This window comes from Acipenser ruthenus, chromosome 2 (genome assembly GCF_902713425.1).
Source record: "Acipenser ruthenus chromosome 2, fAciRut3.2 maternal haplotype, whole genome shotgun sequence".
Classification (NCBI taxonomy): domain Eukaryota; kingdom Metazoa; phylum Chordata; class Actinopteri; order Acipenseriformes; family Acipenseridae; genus Acipenser; species Acipenser ruthenus.
This window is the reverse complement of record NC_081190.1, coordinates 81,728,470-81,746,346: the sequence shown is the minus strand read 5'-3', so window position 1 is coordinate 81,746,346 and position 17,877 is coordinate 81,728,470. Positions and strand designations below refer to the sequence as shown.

The 17,877-nt window shown below is 41.1% G+C and overlaps 1 protein-coding gene across 2 annotated transcripts; it reads right to left on the bottom strand.

Moving 5' to 3' along the window:
* Positions 1 to 31: 31 nt before the first annotated feature.
* LOC117409239 (electron transfer flavoprotein-ubiquinone oxidoreductase, mitochondrial) lies at positions 32 to 17,263 on the bottom strand. Of its 2 annotated transcripts, none has more exons than XM_059002388.1 (13): positions 17,153 to 17,263; positions 11,238 to 11,390; positions 10,308 to 10,537; positions 9,942 to 10,023; positions 9,434 to 9,552; positions 9,149 to 9,226; positions 7,502 to 7,648; positions 7,153 to 7,290; positions 6,276 to 6,419; positions 5,946 to 6,114; positions 4,346 to 4,528; positions 2,771 to 2,992; positions 32 to 771 (listed from the first exon to the last, which is right to left on the bottom strand). In XM_059002388.1, the coding sequence occupies exons 3-13, from the start codon at positions 10,527 to 10,529 to the stop codon at positions 608 to 610; spliced, it is 1,668 nt and encodes a 555-aa protein (XP_058858371.1). In that variant the 5' UTR covers positions 10,530 to 10,537; positions 11,238 to 11,390; positions 17,153 to 17,263; the 3' UTR covers positions 32 to 607. The 2 variants fall into 2 exon arrangements, with proteins under 2 accessions (XP_058858371.1, XP_033870835.3); XM_034014944.3 differs by lacking the exon at positions 17,153 to 17,263 and adding an exon at positions 15,662 to 16,036.
* Between the last annotated feature and the right edge of the window lie 614 nt (positions 17,264 to 17,877).

Below are 17,877 nucleotides of genomic sequence, written 5' to 3'. Positions count from 1 at the left end.
TATATGCAACTATATTACACATACTGTACAGTCACAAGTTAAAAGCAGCATTTATTCCATGTGTACAGATCACTCAGGCATAATGTTTAACGTTGTACACTGTAAATTTTTGTCTTAAATATGAAAAAAATATTTATTGAAACAAAAATATTAAATAACAGTGCAAAAAAGAACCATTAGTAGGGCTGGTGAACAGATTGTGATTCCTGCAGTAATCCATTGGATTGTTTTTTAGCACAAAATTATACAGATTTAAAAAAAAAAAAAAAAAATTATTGGTTTTTAAAACTGCAACTTCAGGTCAGAAGCAGCCTGGGTCATTCCAGTTACCACTTTACAATGACCAGTCCTATAATGCATGATCCAATAGGTCAGGAAAGAAAACAAAATAGATCTGTTTCATTTAGCTTAAATTTATTATATAAAAGCTCTTAAATAGCATCTCTAAATAGACATTGCAAACGGCAAATTTAAAGTCTGTAACTAAGCACGTATTGAAACTGAAAAGTTTTAAGTTTTACAATCCCTTTTTTTTTTTTTTTTTTTTGCATTTGTTGATGTCTGTACAGTGTAAGATTGCAGAACTGTAACACCCTCCCTGTAATGCTTACATCCCATTGTAAGCAGGGCCTCCACCTCCTTCAGGTACTACCCAGTTGATGTTCTGACTTGGGTCCTTAATGTCGCAGGTCTTGCAGTGAACACAATTCTGTGCATTGATCTGCAGCCTCATGCCGTCTCCTGTTTCTACAGGAACATATTCATACACCCCTAAAGAGAACAAAGTTTTGTCAAAATAATACTGTGCTTAAGTGTACTGTATTCTACAGAAAAGACCACATTCAGGCCATACACCCATCACTGTAATCGCTGTAGCAAAGGCTTTCCAAAGTAAGAGTTTGTAAACCCCCCCCCCCCCCCCAATTAAAACATTTCTGTGATGTCACCCTTTATTCTTTTAACCGATTAATTCTACTACTCTACCAAAAAGTGGCTTTGAAGAGGCGGGGACTGTGGGCAGCTATATTGTTGATTAACAAATCCACAGTTTATGCTACAAATCCACAGAAGACTTGATGATTCGTCAACAAAACTAGTCAGAACAATTAAAACAGAACCCCCCCCCCCCCCTCCCCCCTCCCCCCTTTCTAATTTTCATTTTACATACCTTCTGGACAGGTTCCGGAACAGCTGTTATCAGCAGTTAGTCAATCTCCACTAATTACACAGACGTTGGATGTAAACTCAGCTTTTGCATTGCTTTCGTTTTATAACCATTGCTCAAACAAGCTACATCGCATTTACATTTTGCCAGAGTACTTATCAAACGCTGGCAATGATATGGAGGTCTTCATCTGTTTTAGGTTCAGCAAAATGATCAATAACTTTGCTTTTTGTTGCTAGTTAACATCCCTTCATTTTTTGCATTTATTTTTCATTAAAGTATTAATTAGGGAAACAAAATGTTAAGTGCCTAATGGCACTCGCACAGAATTATTTTTTACCGATTCCACACTTATTGTTGCTTATCCCTGTGACAGGTTGCGTCGGCAAGGGGACTCAGAGACCAGAAACGCTGCAGCTAAACGCATTCATTTACAACACATCAAAACAAACCGCACACGAGCCCGCACCAACCTTTCACCTTAACAAAACTCTCCCCTAACACCAGTGGCTGGAGCCTTAATTACTTATTTAATCATTTATTCAATTCACAGCTCCAGCCTCATCCCCATGTATTTTTGCAGGGAAGAATTGAACCCCCTCCCTGCCACCCAATATTCCCCCTCCTTTGTGTGCAGCACACATGGCCACCCTCTTCCCTTCATGTCCACATGGACCCTCGTGGGTGGGCTGATTGGTCCTCACCGCCTCCTGCCAGGGTGTCCCCAATGCTGACAGCTGTTCGGGGCACTCTGGCAACTGCAACGGCAATGCTGACCTCAGCACAAGGCACTCCGGCAGTGGTGGCTCTAGCAGCTGCAATGCTGATGGTGCTGGGCACTCATCTTCTTGGAGGGGGTAGTTAAGTACAAAGTGCCTCCACTCCCCGCAGATGAGGCACCAGCTTGAGACCATGACAGCACCAAGCTACCCGTCCCTCTTTGGTGCTGAAGATGGTACCGGCTCCTTGGCTCGCATCTGGGGATGGCTGCTCCTCCACTCTTCCTCTTCGGGGCAGGCAGCTGGGTTTGGATTTCTCCCCAGAGCCATTTTTCCATGGTGCTCACCTCATCCCACCTGTAGGCCTCCTACCAGAGGGTGTCTGCAAGGTGCCCATACTCCAGGCAGACAAGGCACCACGGAGCCCCTCCTTCCCTCAACTGCTGCAGCTCCAGTCAGCTTTCTTTGTAATACATTTCTCTTTTTTTTGTTTTTTTCTCTTCTCAAATAAACCTACAGTTCGGTCTCCGAGTCTCCATGTCTCTCCTGACACCATATGTGACGGGGTGCGTCGGCCAGTAGACCAGAAACACTACAAAAACTACACACTAGCCCACACCGTCCTTTCACCATCACAAAACTCTCCACTAACATCTGTGATCACCATATTCATACACCTGTCGCTGGAGCCTTAAATAATCACTCATTCAATTCATGACTCCAGCCACGAGTTTTCGCATGGAGGAATTATAACCCCCTCCCTGCCACCCAATATTCCCCACACATACACTCCCCCGTGCACTGGCAGGGCTTTCTCCCTGCCACAATCCCTTAAACAAACAACTTTTGAATGTAGACATACACAGTTTCATTTGGTTTTACTCACCAGCTGGACAAAACCGTTGCTCTGGCCCATCATATATAGCAAGGTTATTGTTCACAGGGATACTGTCGTTCTTCAAGGTAAGGTGTGGGGGCTGGTCGTGTTCATGGTTAGTTCCACTCAGAGCCACAGAGGAAAGGAGGTCAAAGCTGATCTTCCCGTCCGGTTTTGGGTACTCTATTGGGGTGCAATCTTTGGCAGGTTTCAGCTGATCAGAATCCAATCCTGAAAAATTGTTAAAGGAATAACAATAAATGTATAGTGGGGCTCCCGAGTGGCGCATCCAGTAAAGGCGCTCCTCGCAGGATGTGCTCTATAGCCTGGAGATCGCTGGTTCGAATCCAGGCTATGTCACAGCTGACCGTGACCGAGAGTTCCTAGGGGGCGGCGCACAATTGGCTGAGCGCTGCCCGGGTAGGGAGGGCTTAGGTCGGCAGGGGAATCCGCGGCTCACCGCGCATCAGCGACCCCTGTGGCCGATAGGGCGCCTGTGGCTCTGCAGCGGAGCCGGCAGATCTGTGTTGTCCTCCGGCACTATAGGTCTGGTAGCATTGCTGTGGATCTGCAGTTCGAAAAATGACGGCTTGGAAGGAGCACGTTTCGGAGGACGCGTGTTTCAGCCTCCGTTTCCTGAGTCGGCGGGGGGGTTGCGAGCGGTGAGCCGGGGATACAGATAATAATTGGGCATGCTAAATTGGGGTGAAAACCGGGGTAAAAATAATTGGCGACGACTAAATTTATAAAAAAAAACAACACAATAAATGTATAGTAATATATCTGAAGGTCTGGAATGGAAACTAAATACGACAACCCCCCCCCCCCCCCCCCCAAAAAAAAAAATATATATATATATAATAATAATAATAATAATAATAATAATTAAAATAAAGCATTTACATATTTTTAGTAAGAGGTTGTTCTTATTTTTTAGGTGCAGGATTCCCTTTCACATATTACAAGTATTATTAGTAAATGAAAGCATATAAAAAAAATGTTGCTGCTTAATTTTGTTTGCTTGTTTTTAATGAAATAAATTTATAAGAACCTTTTTAAATATAAAATCAGTGGTCCTGTGATTTTTAGAGAGTGCGACCTGTCTTAGTGGACTTCACTTGAAAACTGGAAGAAGCAATCGTCAGTTCACGTAGACTTTTTTATTTTCTATATACCATAGCCTCGCGGAGGTTAAACATTGGAGTGCACAGATGCTTTTCTTTGGGCGGTAATAAAGATGGAATACTTAAATTGCTGTCAACCAAAATAAATACATGTCTGTTTCATGGATATTATGCTCCTCGATTTAGGGCCTGATCAATAAAGCAATTGATTTCAGTATCAGGCTGTAGCATGAGGAAGTTGAGAAGGAGGAGGAACCCTGTCTGCTTCTACTGCAATCACAGCCCATCAGAAACTTCAAGCATACTTCCTCGGTTTCAGTAGTTACTCTGCAGTTTAAATGATATTTTATATTTCCCTGTTTGACATCTACAGTGTTTCATGATTACTATATGGAGTATCAACTTAAAAGATCAAAAATGGGTAAAAGTTACTACGATTGTAAAAATAGATAACTCTTACCTTTGTGTTTCAATGTCCACGGCTCTTTTCCTCTGAGTATCCAATAAAATATACCAGTGTAAACCATACCACCGTAAACTCCAAATAACCCATGACAGGAAGGTCTGATATTCCTCACAGAGTACAGCTCCTTCCAAACCCAGGAGTTTTTCAGATTTTCTTCATATTCAGGGACGCAGAGTCCTGATAATAAAAGGAGATTATCAGGGACACATCTGGTGTACAATGTGAAGCAATGTTGTACAAACCTTTTAAAAAAGCACAATAAAAAAGACATGCAACCGAATTTCTAGCTTGTTACCGATACCATTCCCTCAGATGGATTTTAAGGAAGCTTCTAAATTAATGTTATGTAAATAAGAAAAGGCTCATTATTTCATTATTCTTTATCCAAAAATGTGCAGTTTGTCTTGTTTTTGCAGTGATTACATAACACAAAGTCTCAATTCTGTTGAACCACTTCAGCAAATGTAAATCTGTTTATAAACATTTGTATTTCTTTTAGTCAAAAAGAAATACAAAAATAGTAACTATATACCCACGGCTTAATTTAACCCGGGTTATTCATCAATTCATAATTTTCTTTGCATACAGTGAAACATCGCATATCCGACACAGTCACATAACCGCCCTGCTAAATAAATAAATAAATAAATAAATAAATAAATAGATATAAAAAAATAGGCTAGGAGAGTAATGGCACTGGTAGCAAACGCAGCTTCCACGATAGAAACAGAAATATAGCAATCAGCCTTTTGGTGCGTTCCCCTTTAAGAGAGGCGGGCTGTGTGCGTGCCAGTCAGCTGCGTGTATAGCAGTGACGTTTCAATACACCAGTTGAGAAAGCTTTTTTTTTTGTGCAATGTGTTTATATGATGGAGTGCACACTTGCATATATTGGCAGTGTGTTGTTGTAGCTTTTAAATGCATCTGAATTAAACAAAGCAAGCTTCATAACGCAATGCTTACTGGCTGTTGGCAATATCGAGAAAGAGCGCAAAGTACCGTGACAGAGATATTAAGAAAGCAGAACCAGGGAGGCAGGGACTTCTAGAGTTCAGAAAGAAGGCATCAGCTGCAGGTTACTGTACATTTTCCGTTTGTTTTGTATTTTTATTTATTCTTTTTTTTTTTTTTTTTTTTTTTTTTTTTAAAAGCTTTGCGTGGAGATGGCTTATAGCAAACCGCACAGCAACACTGTGTATTTGTAGCCTAATTAATCTTGTTTACGTTTGCTTACTTTTAAAGCAAAACATTTCCCCATGTTTAAAGCAGTTTGCATGTTGTTTTTGTTCACTAACCTATTTATGGATGTGTAAATGCTTTTTCTACAGATGTTCGCAAATCCGACTTTCACAAATCCGCCTATACCCCAGTCCACAGGGTGTCGGACATGCGACGTTGTACTGCACTGCAGAACTTATGTTGTTTAGTACAGACTGTTCTTGCTGGTCTATGCTTTAATAGAAAATGTTAAATTGTATAAATGACAGATGTTTCCAAAAAAGGTGCCAAGCTTGTAAACCCAAGACTGGCCTCTCGTGATTTCTACAATGTAATGTCAAGTCATGTCAGAAAGGGATGAACATCTGTTTCTTACCTTCTGTCTCTGACTGGAGATTCTCATTGGTGAGTTTTGAGAAGATAGTCTCTGCTGCCATCATCCCGCTCTTCATAGCACTGTGAGTGCCTTTGATTTTTGGAACATTCATGAAACCAGGACTGCAACCAACCAGCAAGCCACCAGGGAAAGTCAGTTTGGGTAAGGACTGAAAAAGGACATTCACTTTCAATAGTTTCTCATCAGCTAGGGCGAATCAAAAATGCATTTTTTATATATTTTGTAAGAGAAAGGCAAGGTTCATTAAATAACATTAGCTGGGAGGCAACTCCTGTATCGATTAAAGAAAGAAACCCTACAGAACTGTACCTGGAAGCCACCTTCATTCAGTGCTCTAGCTCCGTATGCAATTCTTTTTCCTCCTTCTAGTGTTGGCAACACAGTTGGATGGTGTTTCCACCTTTGAAATTCTCTGAATGGGTTCATATATGGGTTCTGGTAATCCAAGCCAACCTGCAATATGAATTTACATTTCATGTAAAACATCTTCAGGTCTGTTGATGATGCAATCAAACAGCACTGATTAAATGCTGAAGATGGTACCGGCTCCTAGCCAAGTTACGTCACACGTCAATGTGAAGGGTACTATAAGGTTTTGCTCATGGAGTTTCCATAACACTGAAAAATTCAAGTTGCCATCTTAAAAATTGTATATGAAATATTAGCAGTAGAAGTTGCAGTGGCACAAACTCATACAATCTTTAACAGGCTTGCTGAAGTCTGCTCTCTAGAATGGTTGTGAAACACCAGTAAGTTGTGCAGTCTTGGAAACCTGCATAGAAAGGAAGGACCTACTGTCTTAAAGAGTGCACACATGATTGAAAATGACAATAAAACAAAGTAATTTCCTTTATTCTCATAAACTTAAAGTTACAAACTCTGCTATATCTTGCAGAGCTCTGTAAAAACTCGGCCCCCCTTGTCCATATGCGATAATCATTCACTGTTTTGAGGTTGCTAGGTGATCATGGAATGTAGACTGATGATGTCTCGGTTATTATGTGACAACCATTAAAATATAACTAATCAAAATACTGGTACATTATTTTCTTATTGTAGCAACCCCCCCCCCCCCAATTTGTGGTCTGCATTTGCACTCATGATCTATATACTGGACATTTTTCAATTCACCAAGCAATTTCGCAGCAGCTGTACAAAAACCTGTGTGACATTGAGGAGTACTCACCACAAAACCAAGAGCCAACAATGGTTCCCCTTCGTTTAAATGATACAAGAAAGATCCTCCATATGAGTGTCTGTCAAGAGGCCAACCCACTGTGTGTTCAACTCTGCCAGGCCTCCACTTCTCATCAATAACCCATACCTGCAAGAAAAGAAGATGTTAATCTGCTACAGCTATTCTATTATCATTACAATTAAAAACAGATCTGAACCATGGGGTTTATACTAGTCCCAGCAATAACCGTGCAATATAGTTAGATCTGTTAGAAATGCAATAACATTCCTCAATGATGCAGTATAATTGTACAAGGCCAGTCACTTTAGATGATGTTCATTGCATTGACAGTTGGTACCTCTTTCAGTCCAATAGCATACGTCTGGGGTTCGCAGTGCTGCCTCAGGTTGAAATGTTTATACAGCTGCTTTGCCAGATGTCCGTGGCAACCCTCACCAAATATTGTTACTTTGGCATGGAGCTCCATCCCTCTTTCAAATGTGTCCTGTGGATGAGTCAAATATATTTATTTTCCAATAATGACAAAATTACATTTTGAAAAGATATCAAAACGTCAGATTTACATCACTGGAGGCTGTACCTGGCCAGTGACAACAATACATTTCATTACTAATGAAATATTTTATGCTTTGGCCACTTGAAAGGTGGTGCAAAGACTGCTCACTTTGGGTAGGCATCTGAAATGTGGATTAAAGGCATATTATTTATATATATATATATATATATATATGCCTTTAATCCACATTATATATTTTAGCTCAAATAGCCAGCTGCCCAACGTTTCGATATGTTGTACATTATATATATATATATATATATATATATATATATATAAATGATATGTCAAGTGCCTTCAACCCCCGAGAAGTCCATATATTCAACGTATATGGACACCCTAAAGAGCCTTATTCTACTTATAATCCAAGTCAAACTGTGGATTTGGAGAAAGAAAAAAAAAAACCCCAAAAAACATGTTTAGGGACATTTTTTTTGTTTGTTTTATTAAATATCCTTACACCAACCAACACATAACATAGTCCCATTTATAACTTTGAACTACACACTACAGTAAGCAGAATAAATTAATGTAATTGAAACATGCAAAAAGTAAATCTTTAGTTTTTATATTGTGTCCATTGAAAAGATACACCAGGGGGCGGAGTTGAGTTATTTTTTTTCCTCTCAGTGTTAGCAAAACAGACTGGAGGAATAAAAAACAAACAAAAAAAAATGTAAAGACATCTCAGATTTCAATAATTTAAGGTCTGTGTCAGAGAGGGGTGGCTAATGTGCAGACGTGTCTTTTTGTGGTTTTCTGTAGCGTTTACAAACTGCTAAAAAGATTATTATGCTATTTGAAGTGACAACGTCGGGGGTGGGCGTGGATATTGACAGATTCCCCAGTTTTGTTTTAGCTTGAAATTGTAGCTTGAAATGTTATAGTCTTCTCTGGCATTTCTTACATTTCCACAGAAATCCCTTAGTTATAAAGATTTTGTTAAGATGTACACAGTTGAGAATTCTTCCATTTCATGTAATTGTTCTTCATCCAAATCAGCATGTCTACTTATTACTTTTGGGATTTTTTTGCTTGTAACTTGTCACTCAGTTTTATAGTTACTGTGAACAAGATAGCTCAGTACTTTAAACTCTGTAATGCAGTGCAGTGATTTCGAATGTGTGACAAGGCTTCAACTGTCCTTACCCTTCCAATAGAAGGACAGCCGGAACCTTGCTCAACCAATCACATTGCTTGTTTCACGTTCCATTGCCAGACCTGGATTATATATACAGGGTGATTAGAAAGTAAGTTTACCACGCAATATATGTAAGCAATAAGGCACGACAGAGAGTGGGATATACTCCAATATCTACACGCCCCGGGTGAGTTATAAGTCACGAGGCGAAGCCATAGAGCATGTAGAGAACCTCTGTACATGTTAATCTTATTACAACCTTAACTAATATATGCAGGTACCTTTACCTTTGGTGATCCATCTTTACTAATGCCAACATCATTTGTAGCAATCCCCTTTACACTGCCATCTTCATGGAATAAGACCTGAAAAATAAAAAGGCATATCATAGACCTAGTTAGTGAACTGTGCTTACAAATAACACTTGAAGTCACCATGTACTGCGCACATAACTGGAAAATATCAAAACTATTAACTACATTACTCTCTTTAACACTGTACTGTAAATGAATGTCACACGAGTTAACAGTATTTACTGTTCATGATTGATTATCTCTCTAAATGAATCCCACCTCAGCAGCAGCATACCCTGGATAGAGCTCCACCTCAAGTTCTTCTGCTTGTTCTGCTAACCAACTGACCAAATGGCCTAGACGCACAATGTAGTTCCCGTGATTGTTCATTGGGAGGCCTAAAAAAGATGTAGTTAAAAGAATAATAGTGTAAGATTAACCTTGTTTGTACTAGTGTTACAAGAACAGGGATGTGAATATGAAGCCACAATAACGTTTGTACTCCTGTTAGCATTTAGTTAAACATTACTCAATTGCATAGCCGAGTTCAGAAATAATCAGAGTATTCAGCTTAACATATGGTGGTAATACCACTGTGAAGTTACTTTTAAATGGCTCAAATATCTCCTTCAAATCAGTATTGCTATTGGTGAAGCTTGCATAGTACTTGTCCACACCATGTCTTGCATTTTGTCTAGTACCCAGAGCGCTGTAAATCAACAATATATTGGTCTACACATTTAACATATATACGAATCTTGTTTGAAGATCACAGGATAGGACATACCTGGTAATATTGGCACAGGGATTCTGTACTTTTCTGTTAAAATGCCGAACCTATCTTCTGTCACAGGAGTATGAAGGGGAGCCTGAAGTTAAAGAATTAATAAAGAATACTGAGAAGACAAAGGGCCACGGCTCCTCCAATAAAAAGACACTACTACATGGAAGTACAACATGAGTAATACACTCTAGCAGGGCGATAGTCCAAATCCTGGCTGTGTTGAGTTTCCTGATCTCAGGTACCAGCATTCCAGCTTAAATTATAGTCTCTATATCGAACAAAAGGGAATCTAAATAAGTACGTATCAACAAAATGGCAAGACAACATATCATGCTTCAGCAGCAGCATCAAGCCACTGTTAGAACTCACTCCTCTTTCCTTCCAGTCTGGGAAGAGCTCCTGCAGTGCACTGGGTTCAATACAGGCTCCTGATAGGGTGTGGGCTCCAATCTGAGAGGCCTTCTCCACCACACACACACGCAGCTCTTTACCCTGCTCACTGGCCAGCTGTTTGAGACGGATAGCAGCCGACAGGCCAGCTGGACCTGCACCCACTACCACTACATCAGCTTCATCCACAAATCTCTCCATGTCCACCCCTTCAAATGAAAAAAACCCACGTAGATCAGGTTAGGTTAACCATGTCTCTGGAACTGTATCCCTTTAAAAAAAACGACATCAGTTAACAATTCTTAAATACAGAATATAAGAAAAACATAATGCTATCTTTGTTATAAACCACCTACCATAAATTGTAACGTATCTATCAGGGTTGGGAAGATTTATTAACTTGGTAATATCATATCGAACAGATGTCATGATAAATAAAATTGCATTATAAAGATAATTACGAAGTTATCGGAAATGTACGATATTGTATTCATTAGGAAGATTTTTAATGACGACTGGATTTTTTATGCTATGTTTTGTTTAATTATACCACAAGTAATTGCAAGAATTACATCTATTCTAGTAATATTTAATTAGCAAGTCTTGTAGTGTATTAGAGCAGCTGCCACTTCCGCCCCAAACGATGACCCATGGCAGTGGTTGAGGCTTTTACAAGATTTCACTGAGAAAAGGCGGTGAGTGAAAGTAGCTGTGAGCACTCTTTCAAAACAGCTTAACAAAAAAGAAATGCTGCAAGTTCAGTACCTATTTCAGTATTCTCTGAGAAAATGGAGGCACCCTATGTGCAAAATATTCTACACTAAGTTGTCTATTCATGACCCCCCCCCCCCCCCCCCCATGTTCTTTTTTTTCCCCGGTGTTGCATCTGTAAGCCTGGCCTGACCTCACCTTCCCATCGTGGGTCCTTCTCCCGTGGATAGACGGTGTAGTGTGAAGTGATGCGAGGTGTTGTAGAGGAGGAAGAGGACCATCTTGTAGCACAAAACAGGGATGGAGAGTGTGCCCTCTGTAGTGCCGTGACAGAACACAGACACCGACGTGCTGCAAAACAGGAGAGGGTTAATAACATGCGACATGACTGCCTTTGGTCAGCCTGAGAACTAAAACCTTACCAGGGCTGTAAATGGATTTGTTAATATCGAAATCAGATTTTGTTATTGTCCTTGATTGCATTATGCTTTGTTAGCACCAATTCATTTTTAGTTACTGGGAATATTTTAGTGTAAACCTTACCCCTGCTTGCAAACAGGGCCTGCTGCCCCTCCACCCTCTCTGTCACCCCCCTGGACCTCTCTGATCACTATTTCATCTCTTTTTCTCTGTCTCTCCCCCCTCTCCCTGCTCCTCCTACCCCCACTGTCACCTCTCGCCGTAACCTCCGCTCTCTCTCCCCCTCTGTCCTTGCCTCCACTGCTCTCTCTCACCTCCCTCCTATCGACTCCTTTTCACAACTCTCCGTAGACTCTGCTACCTCCACCCTCTTCTCCTCACTCACCTCCTCCCTCGACTCCCTCTGTCCCCTCACCTCCCGTCCTGCTCGCCCCTCCCCTCCCCTCCCCTCCCCATCCCTGGCTCTCCTCTGCGCTCCGCTCGGCAAGAATCACACTGCGATCTGCTGAAAAGAAATGGAAGAGAACCAAACTCCCTGCTGCCCTAGACCTTTACCGCACTCTCCTCTCCTCCTTCTCCTCTACTCTCTCCTCTGCTAAATGTGCTTATTTCCAATCTGTAATCCAAGCCTCCACTAACAACCCACGTAAACTATTCTCTACCTTCTCCTCCCTCCTTAACCCTCCCCCCCTCCTCTATCTCCCCTGATGACTTTGCCTCCTTCTTCTCTTCTAAAATTTCAGATATCCGCAAACTCTTTAACACCTCTCCCTCCCCCGCACCCCCTCCCGCTCCAACTCCTACACCCACTGCAACCCCTACTAACTCACCCTCCTTCTCCACCTTCTTGCCCCTCTCAGACTCTGACCTCTCCTCCCTGCTCCAGGGTCACAAACCCACCACGTGTGCCTTGGACCCCCTCCCCACTCACCTCTTTCAAGCTGCTGCTCCTGCTCTACTCCCCTTCATCTCCTCCCTCCTCAACACCTCTCTACTTTCTGGTATCTTCCCCTCTGCCTTCAAAAAAGCCTCGATCACTCCCCTCCTCAAAAAACCTACCCTCGACCCCACCTCCCTCCAAAGCTACCGTCCTGTCTCCCTCCTACCCTTCCTCTCCAAAACCCTCGAGCGGACTGTACACCGCCAGCTCTCTGCTTTCCTGTCCAACCACTCTCTGCTTGACCCTCTCCAATCTGGCTTCCGCTCTGCTCACTCTACTGAAACCGCCCTCCTGTCTGTCACCAACTCATTTAAATGTGCCCGAGCTGCCTCTCTCTCCTCTGTCCTAATTCTCCTCGACCTCTCTGCTGCCTTTGACACTGTTGATCACTCTATTCTACTATCATCTCTTGCTGACCTGGGGATCTCTGGCACTGCTCTGGCCTGGTTCTCCTCCTACCTCTCCAACCGCACTTACCAGGTAACCTGGCGTGGAGCAACCTCCACACCTCACCCTCTCTTAACTGGAGTCCCCCAAGGGTCAGTCTTGGGTCCTCTCCTGTTCTCTCTCTACACCCACTCCCTGGGCCCCCTCATCGCATCCTATGGTTTCTCATACCATTTCTATGCTGATGATGCTCAGATTTTCCTCTCCTTCCCCACCTCTGACTCCACCATCTCCTCCCGTATCTCTACCCGTCTGTCTGCTATTTCCTCCTGGATGCACTCGCATCACCTCAAACTCAACCTCTCTAAATCTGACCTCCTTTTCTTTCCCTCCTCCTCCCCCTCCTCTGATCTCTCCATCTCTGTTCCTCTGGAATCTACCACACTCTCTCCCTCTTCCTCAGCTAAGAACCTTGGAGTCACCCTGGACCCCTGCCTCTCTTATTCCCAGCACATCTCCACTCTGGCACGCACTTGCCGATTCTTCCTGAGCAACATCCGAAGAATCCGACCCTTCCTCACCAACTATGCTACCCAGCTCCTGGTCCAGGCCCTGGTACTCTCCCGCCTAGACTACTGCAACTCCCTCCTGGCTGGCCTCCCTGCGTCCGCCACCCGTCCGCTCCAGCTCATCCAGAACTCTGCTGCCCGCCTAGTGTTCTCTCTGCCTCGCTTCGCCCACGCTACTCCACTACTCCGCTCGCTCCACTGGCTCCCGATCACCGCTCGCATCCAGTTCAAGACTCTTGTACTAGCCTACAGATGCCTTGACCAGTCTGCACCCAGCTACCTCCAGACCCTCATCTCTCCCTACACCCCCACTCGACCTCTCTGCTCCGCCTGCACTAGAAGACTAGCTCTACCACCGCTACGCTCCCCTGCCTCCAAAGCCCGCTCCTTCTCCACCCTTGCTCCGCAGTGGTGGAATGACCTTCCTACAGATGTCAGGACTGCCCAGTCCCTGACCACATTCCGGCGCCTCCTTAAGACTCACCTCTTCAAAGAGCACCTGTAGAACTCCTCTGTTTGTATCCTGGGACACTATCACCCTTCATGTAAATGTGCTTTATTTTGCTCTTATCAGCCCCTATTTTACTGCATTTAATCCTGTACTTCAGAATACTGTAATCTGCCAAGCTTTTAACCTGTAGTACTTTGTATTTAATCACATCCTGATGTAACTATCACTATTTAATCATATCCTGATGTAACTATCACTATTACCTGCTGTATTATTGAATTGTGGTTTGTCAAACTTGTACTTTAATTGAACAAAAGTTATTGTATTTCTTGCTCTTATTGTATTACTTGTATTGTAACGCTTGAAATGTTTTTGCTTACGATTGTAAGTCGCCCTGGATAAGGGCGTCTGCTAAGAAATAAATAATAATAATAATAAACAGTAAAAATGAAACACAGTAAAACAGTTATACAGTACACCGATACAATGAAACTGAATATCATTGCTCTTCAAAACCTAAAATGTTTGTAAAAATTGTTTTGTGCACTTCTATAGTCTACTCCCCACACCCCTCCAAAACCTTGAAAGTTAAAAGGGAGGACATATTTCAGGTGGATCCTTTTCAGGTATCACTGTGAGCTTTGCCACAGAGGTATATGAACTAAAGTGCATACTAAAATCTGCAATATCTCAGATCTGAAATAAACAGCATGATGTAACTAGTAAAAAACAAAACAGCTAAATCAACTCTCTATGTACAAATACTGCTTAATATTTCATACGTTTTGCATTCCTGGTAAGCTTTGTTCACCTTGTAACATTACGAAAGAACCCAGACTCGAGGTAGAATTGGGCTTACCAGATATTTTTTTTTGGGGGGGGGGTAAAAAAAACACCCTACCTGTAACAATCTACAGTTCATATTAAGTAAACATTGCACCGTTTTTTCGTAACATAACAGGTGAAACAAAATGTTACAAAACGTACAAATATGGGATACAGAGCTTATATAATGTTACTGATCCTAAATTACTGCCTTAGTTTCTCATTTTACATAAAAATAAAAAATAAACAAAAGTGCACATTTGGATAAAATGCTTTCTTAACCATACGATTATTCTAACGATAACAAAGCCTATATTTGTTATTACTTGTAAGAAATAAGTCTTACTGGGATTCGTGAGAAACAAATAAGAATTCTGACTGCCCAATTGATATTGTGTATATGGGTAGGAGAGCAACTTTTTTACATGTTCGGTATCGTATGTTACAACAACAATGTAATCTGTATCTTGAAGATCTTCGATGCTACATGCATGTATACTGTCGTAACGAACTTTATGCATGGCTTAGTTTAATTCGGAGATGAACACCGAACAAAAATCGCAGAGCTGCATAAGCACATTTACATTGGCACTTGCATAACCCATTGGTTTGCACAGCCAGACGCATATGACAACCTTTCAATCAGTTAATCCGTTTTTTTTTTTTTTTTGGCTCAATAACTTATAAGAGCTATTTTAAACATAAAGACCAAGAGGTTATGCAAAATGTATGTCCTAATTAAACACTGTCAGAAACCTTGTTACCTTTGCCCTATATTTCCAAACCAGGCAGTAGGCGACGCCTTCTCGAATCAAACACAGCAGTATACTTTGCACACAGTAGGATGCAACAAAGCAGACACAGGCACAGACACACAGTTACACATAGTTATACTAGTATTGGCAGTGTCAATATTTGTTAAAATCTGTATCTTCCAACATAAAACAAACTACACAGTACTAACACCCATCATGCACGATGGTTATTTTCGAGTCGTTCTAAATGACACCGACGCTTAAGAAACACATACCTTGTAGTGTATACTTGCAAGCTGGAAACATGTTGGTCACTTTTCGTAAATATTATCTGTACCGACTACTGTAGTCGATCAGATGAAATTTGCCAGTGCATAATATATCAATTCCTTGATTTATGTCATAACCATTTACAACTAATTAGATTAGGATTCAGATACCCTCTGACCTCCCAATAACTTCAGAAAGAAGTGAGTTTACTCTACGGTGTATCGTGCAGCAGAGCCAACTAACCTTGACTTGACAACACTGGTGCAAGCCCTGAACTGTGGGAAATTGAGTTTTTAAACTCTGTGATCTGTTATGTTACACGAGATAAGACTACAATTTCCATCGTGCATCAAATATACTTTATATACCATTAACGGATAACTACCAAATGAATATATATGCAACGACAGCAAAGATCTCGCGACTGTTCCACAAGATTATTGATGTTATGCAAATACATTATAAATTTAACTGCAATAAATTACTCCGTGAAACAAAGGCCCGTGAACGTGTAAGTTTGCATTGCCTGTATACATACACAAGGCAATCATATTTCACTCAACATGAAATACATTCGAGATAGTAAAACCTCGAATGGTTTGCATTTTTCTCATTCTGGAAATTATTTTATTCTGGCATCTGAAAGGCCACCTATACTGATGTGTATCGCTAGTTGTTACTGCCTGGTTATACCGTATAATCACAGAAATAGGTGCATCATGATATAAATTAAAGCGTACTGCAGTTCGTTTTATCTGGAGCTTACCAACATGTTTCGTTCTCTCCACTTTCTAAAATAGTCACCCCACAGTATGCGCCTATTTGCAGGATTTTACGGTAAGTTTTTTCATACCCTAAGAGGGCGGGGAGTTAATTACGCGCGGACAGTTGAAACACAGGCCTTACAAAAATATTGGTTTGTTAGCTTTCTGTGTGCTCTAATAATGTCGACAAATTCATCACTTGCATCTGATAGTTTTCTCAACGACTCTGACCCAAAATGCTTGCTGGAAGAGATTGAAGTACAGATTGACGATGTGAGTAAAATAATGTATTTCTAAATTATATTTAGCAGACATAGTACTTCTACCAATAGCCTGTATCCCAGGTCAAAATAAACTTCCTAAAGGAGAAGTAGAATTTAGAAACCAGAAAATAAGTATATAGTACCACCTTGGGTATAAAAATGTCACACTGTGACATCCCTCATTTAAACTTACAGTAGGTCTATAGCTACAGGCAAAAAACGTAGAATATGCTTACAATCTCGCCAGTACTGTAAATACAATGTAAGGTTTATCGATGTTTTTCAACGACATTAACATGTTATGAAACAAGTAATGTATTTCAATGGATGATTTATAGGAAATAAACATGTTCAAAACTATTCAGGTGTCATATTTCTGAAACCACTGTGATTAGAGAGGAGAAAAAAAAACATATTTCTGACACAACATTATTGAAACTGGTACCATATGACAAAGACCCCAAAATACCTTATATACTTTGTTGCAGGCAGCAGTCTCCTTAACCAAAGTCCTTGAAGCGACATCGGTTGTATCAGCACAAGTGGAAGACCTGGCTGTCAAGTGTTCTGCGAATGCTCGATTTTTAAAGGCGTGGAGAGACATGCTGAAAGACGGCTACGAGTCCTTGCAGCCAAGCAATTGAGTGTCTAAAGAGATCTGGGGAAGAAACTGCGATACACGTGCACAATGTGCAATACACTTTACACCTTACACCTGGACTCCCATAATCTGATAAAAGGACAGTTTTACAATTCAGGACTCTATTATTCTTTTCCAGCCAATATTACTAATGGAATGAAATTAATAATGCTCCATAAACTTTATGACTGTTACCATTATTGGGCAATATTAAAAGTGCATTTTGTCACAGTAATTGTCTGCCATTTCATTACAGATATTCTGCAGAATCTCGAGTTTGAACTTGTTTCTAATGTTCATTAAGGTTAGATGACTTTTTTTTCCTTTCTTAAGAAAAACAAACAAACAAAAAAATAAACGAAAACTAATTTCACTTCTTTGTATGCTGTGTGACATCTCTATATGCCAAAGGGTGTAAGACGTTTTTCTTTCATGGGGGGCACTGTTGAGTAAATAACTGATGTATTCTGTCTGGGTTGTGTTAAGGATAACAGCTGTAAAAACAAACAAATAAATATATTTAAAGATGTTATTGAGTGGAATCCTTCTATTCA

Bases quoted from the DNA above. Each gene is read 5' to 3' on its own strand.
- LOC117409239 (XM_034014944.3), bottom strand. From the start codon at position 15,692: ATGTTTCCAGCTTGCAAGTATACACTACAAG. The intron at 11,391-15,661 runs GTATGTGTTTCT...CCTGTTTTGCAG, and splicing joins TTGCAAGTATACACTACAAG to CACGTCGGTGTCTGTGTTCT. The intron at 2,993-4,345 runs GTAAGAGTTATC...ACAATTTTTCAG, and splicing joins GTGGACATTGAAACACAAAG to GATTGGATTCTGATCAGCTG.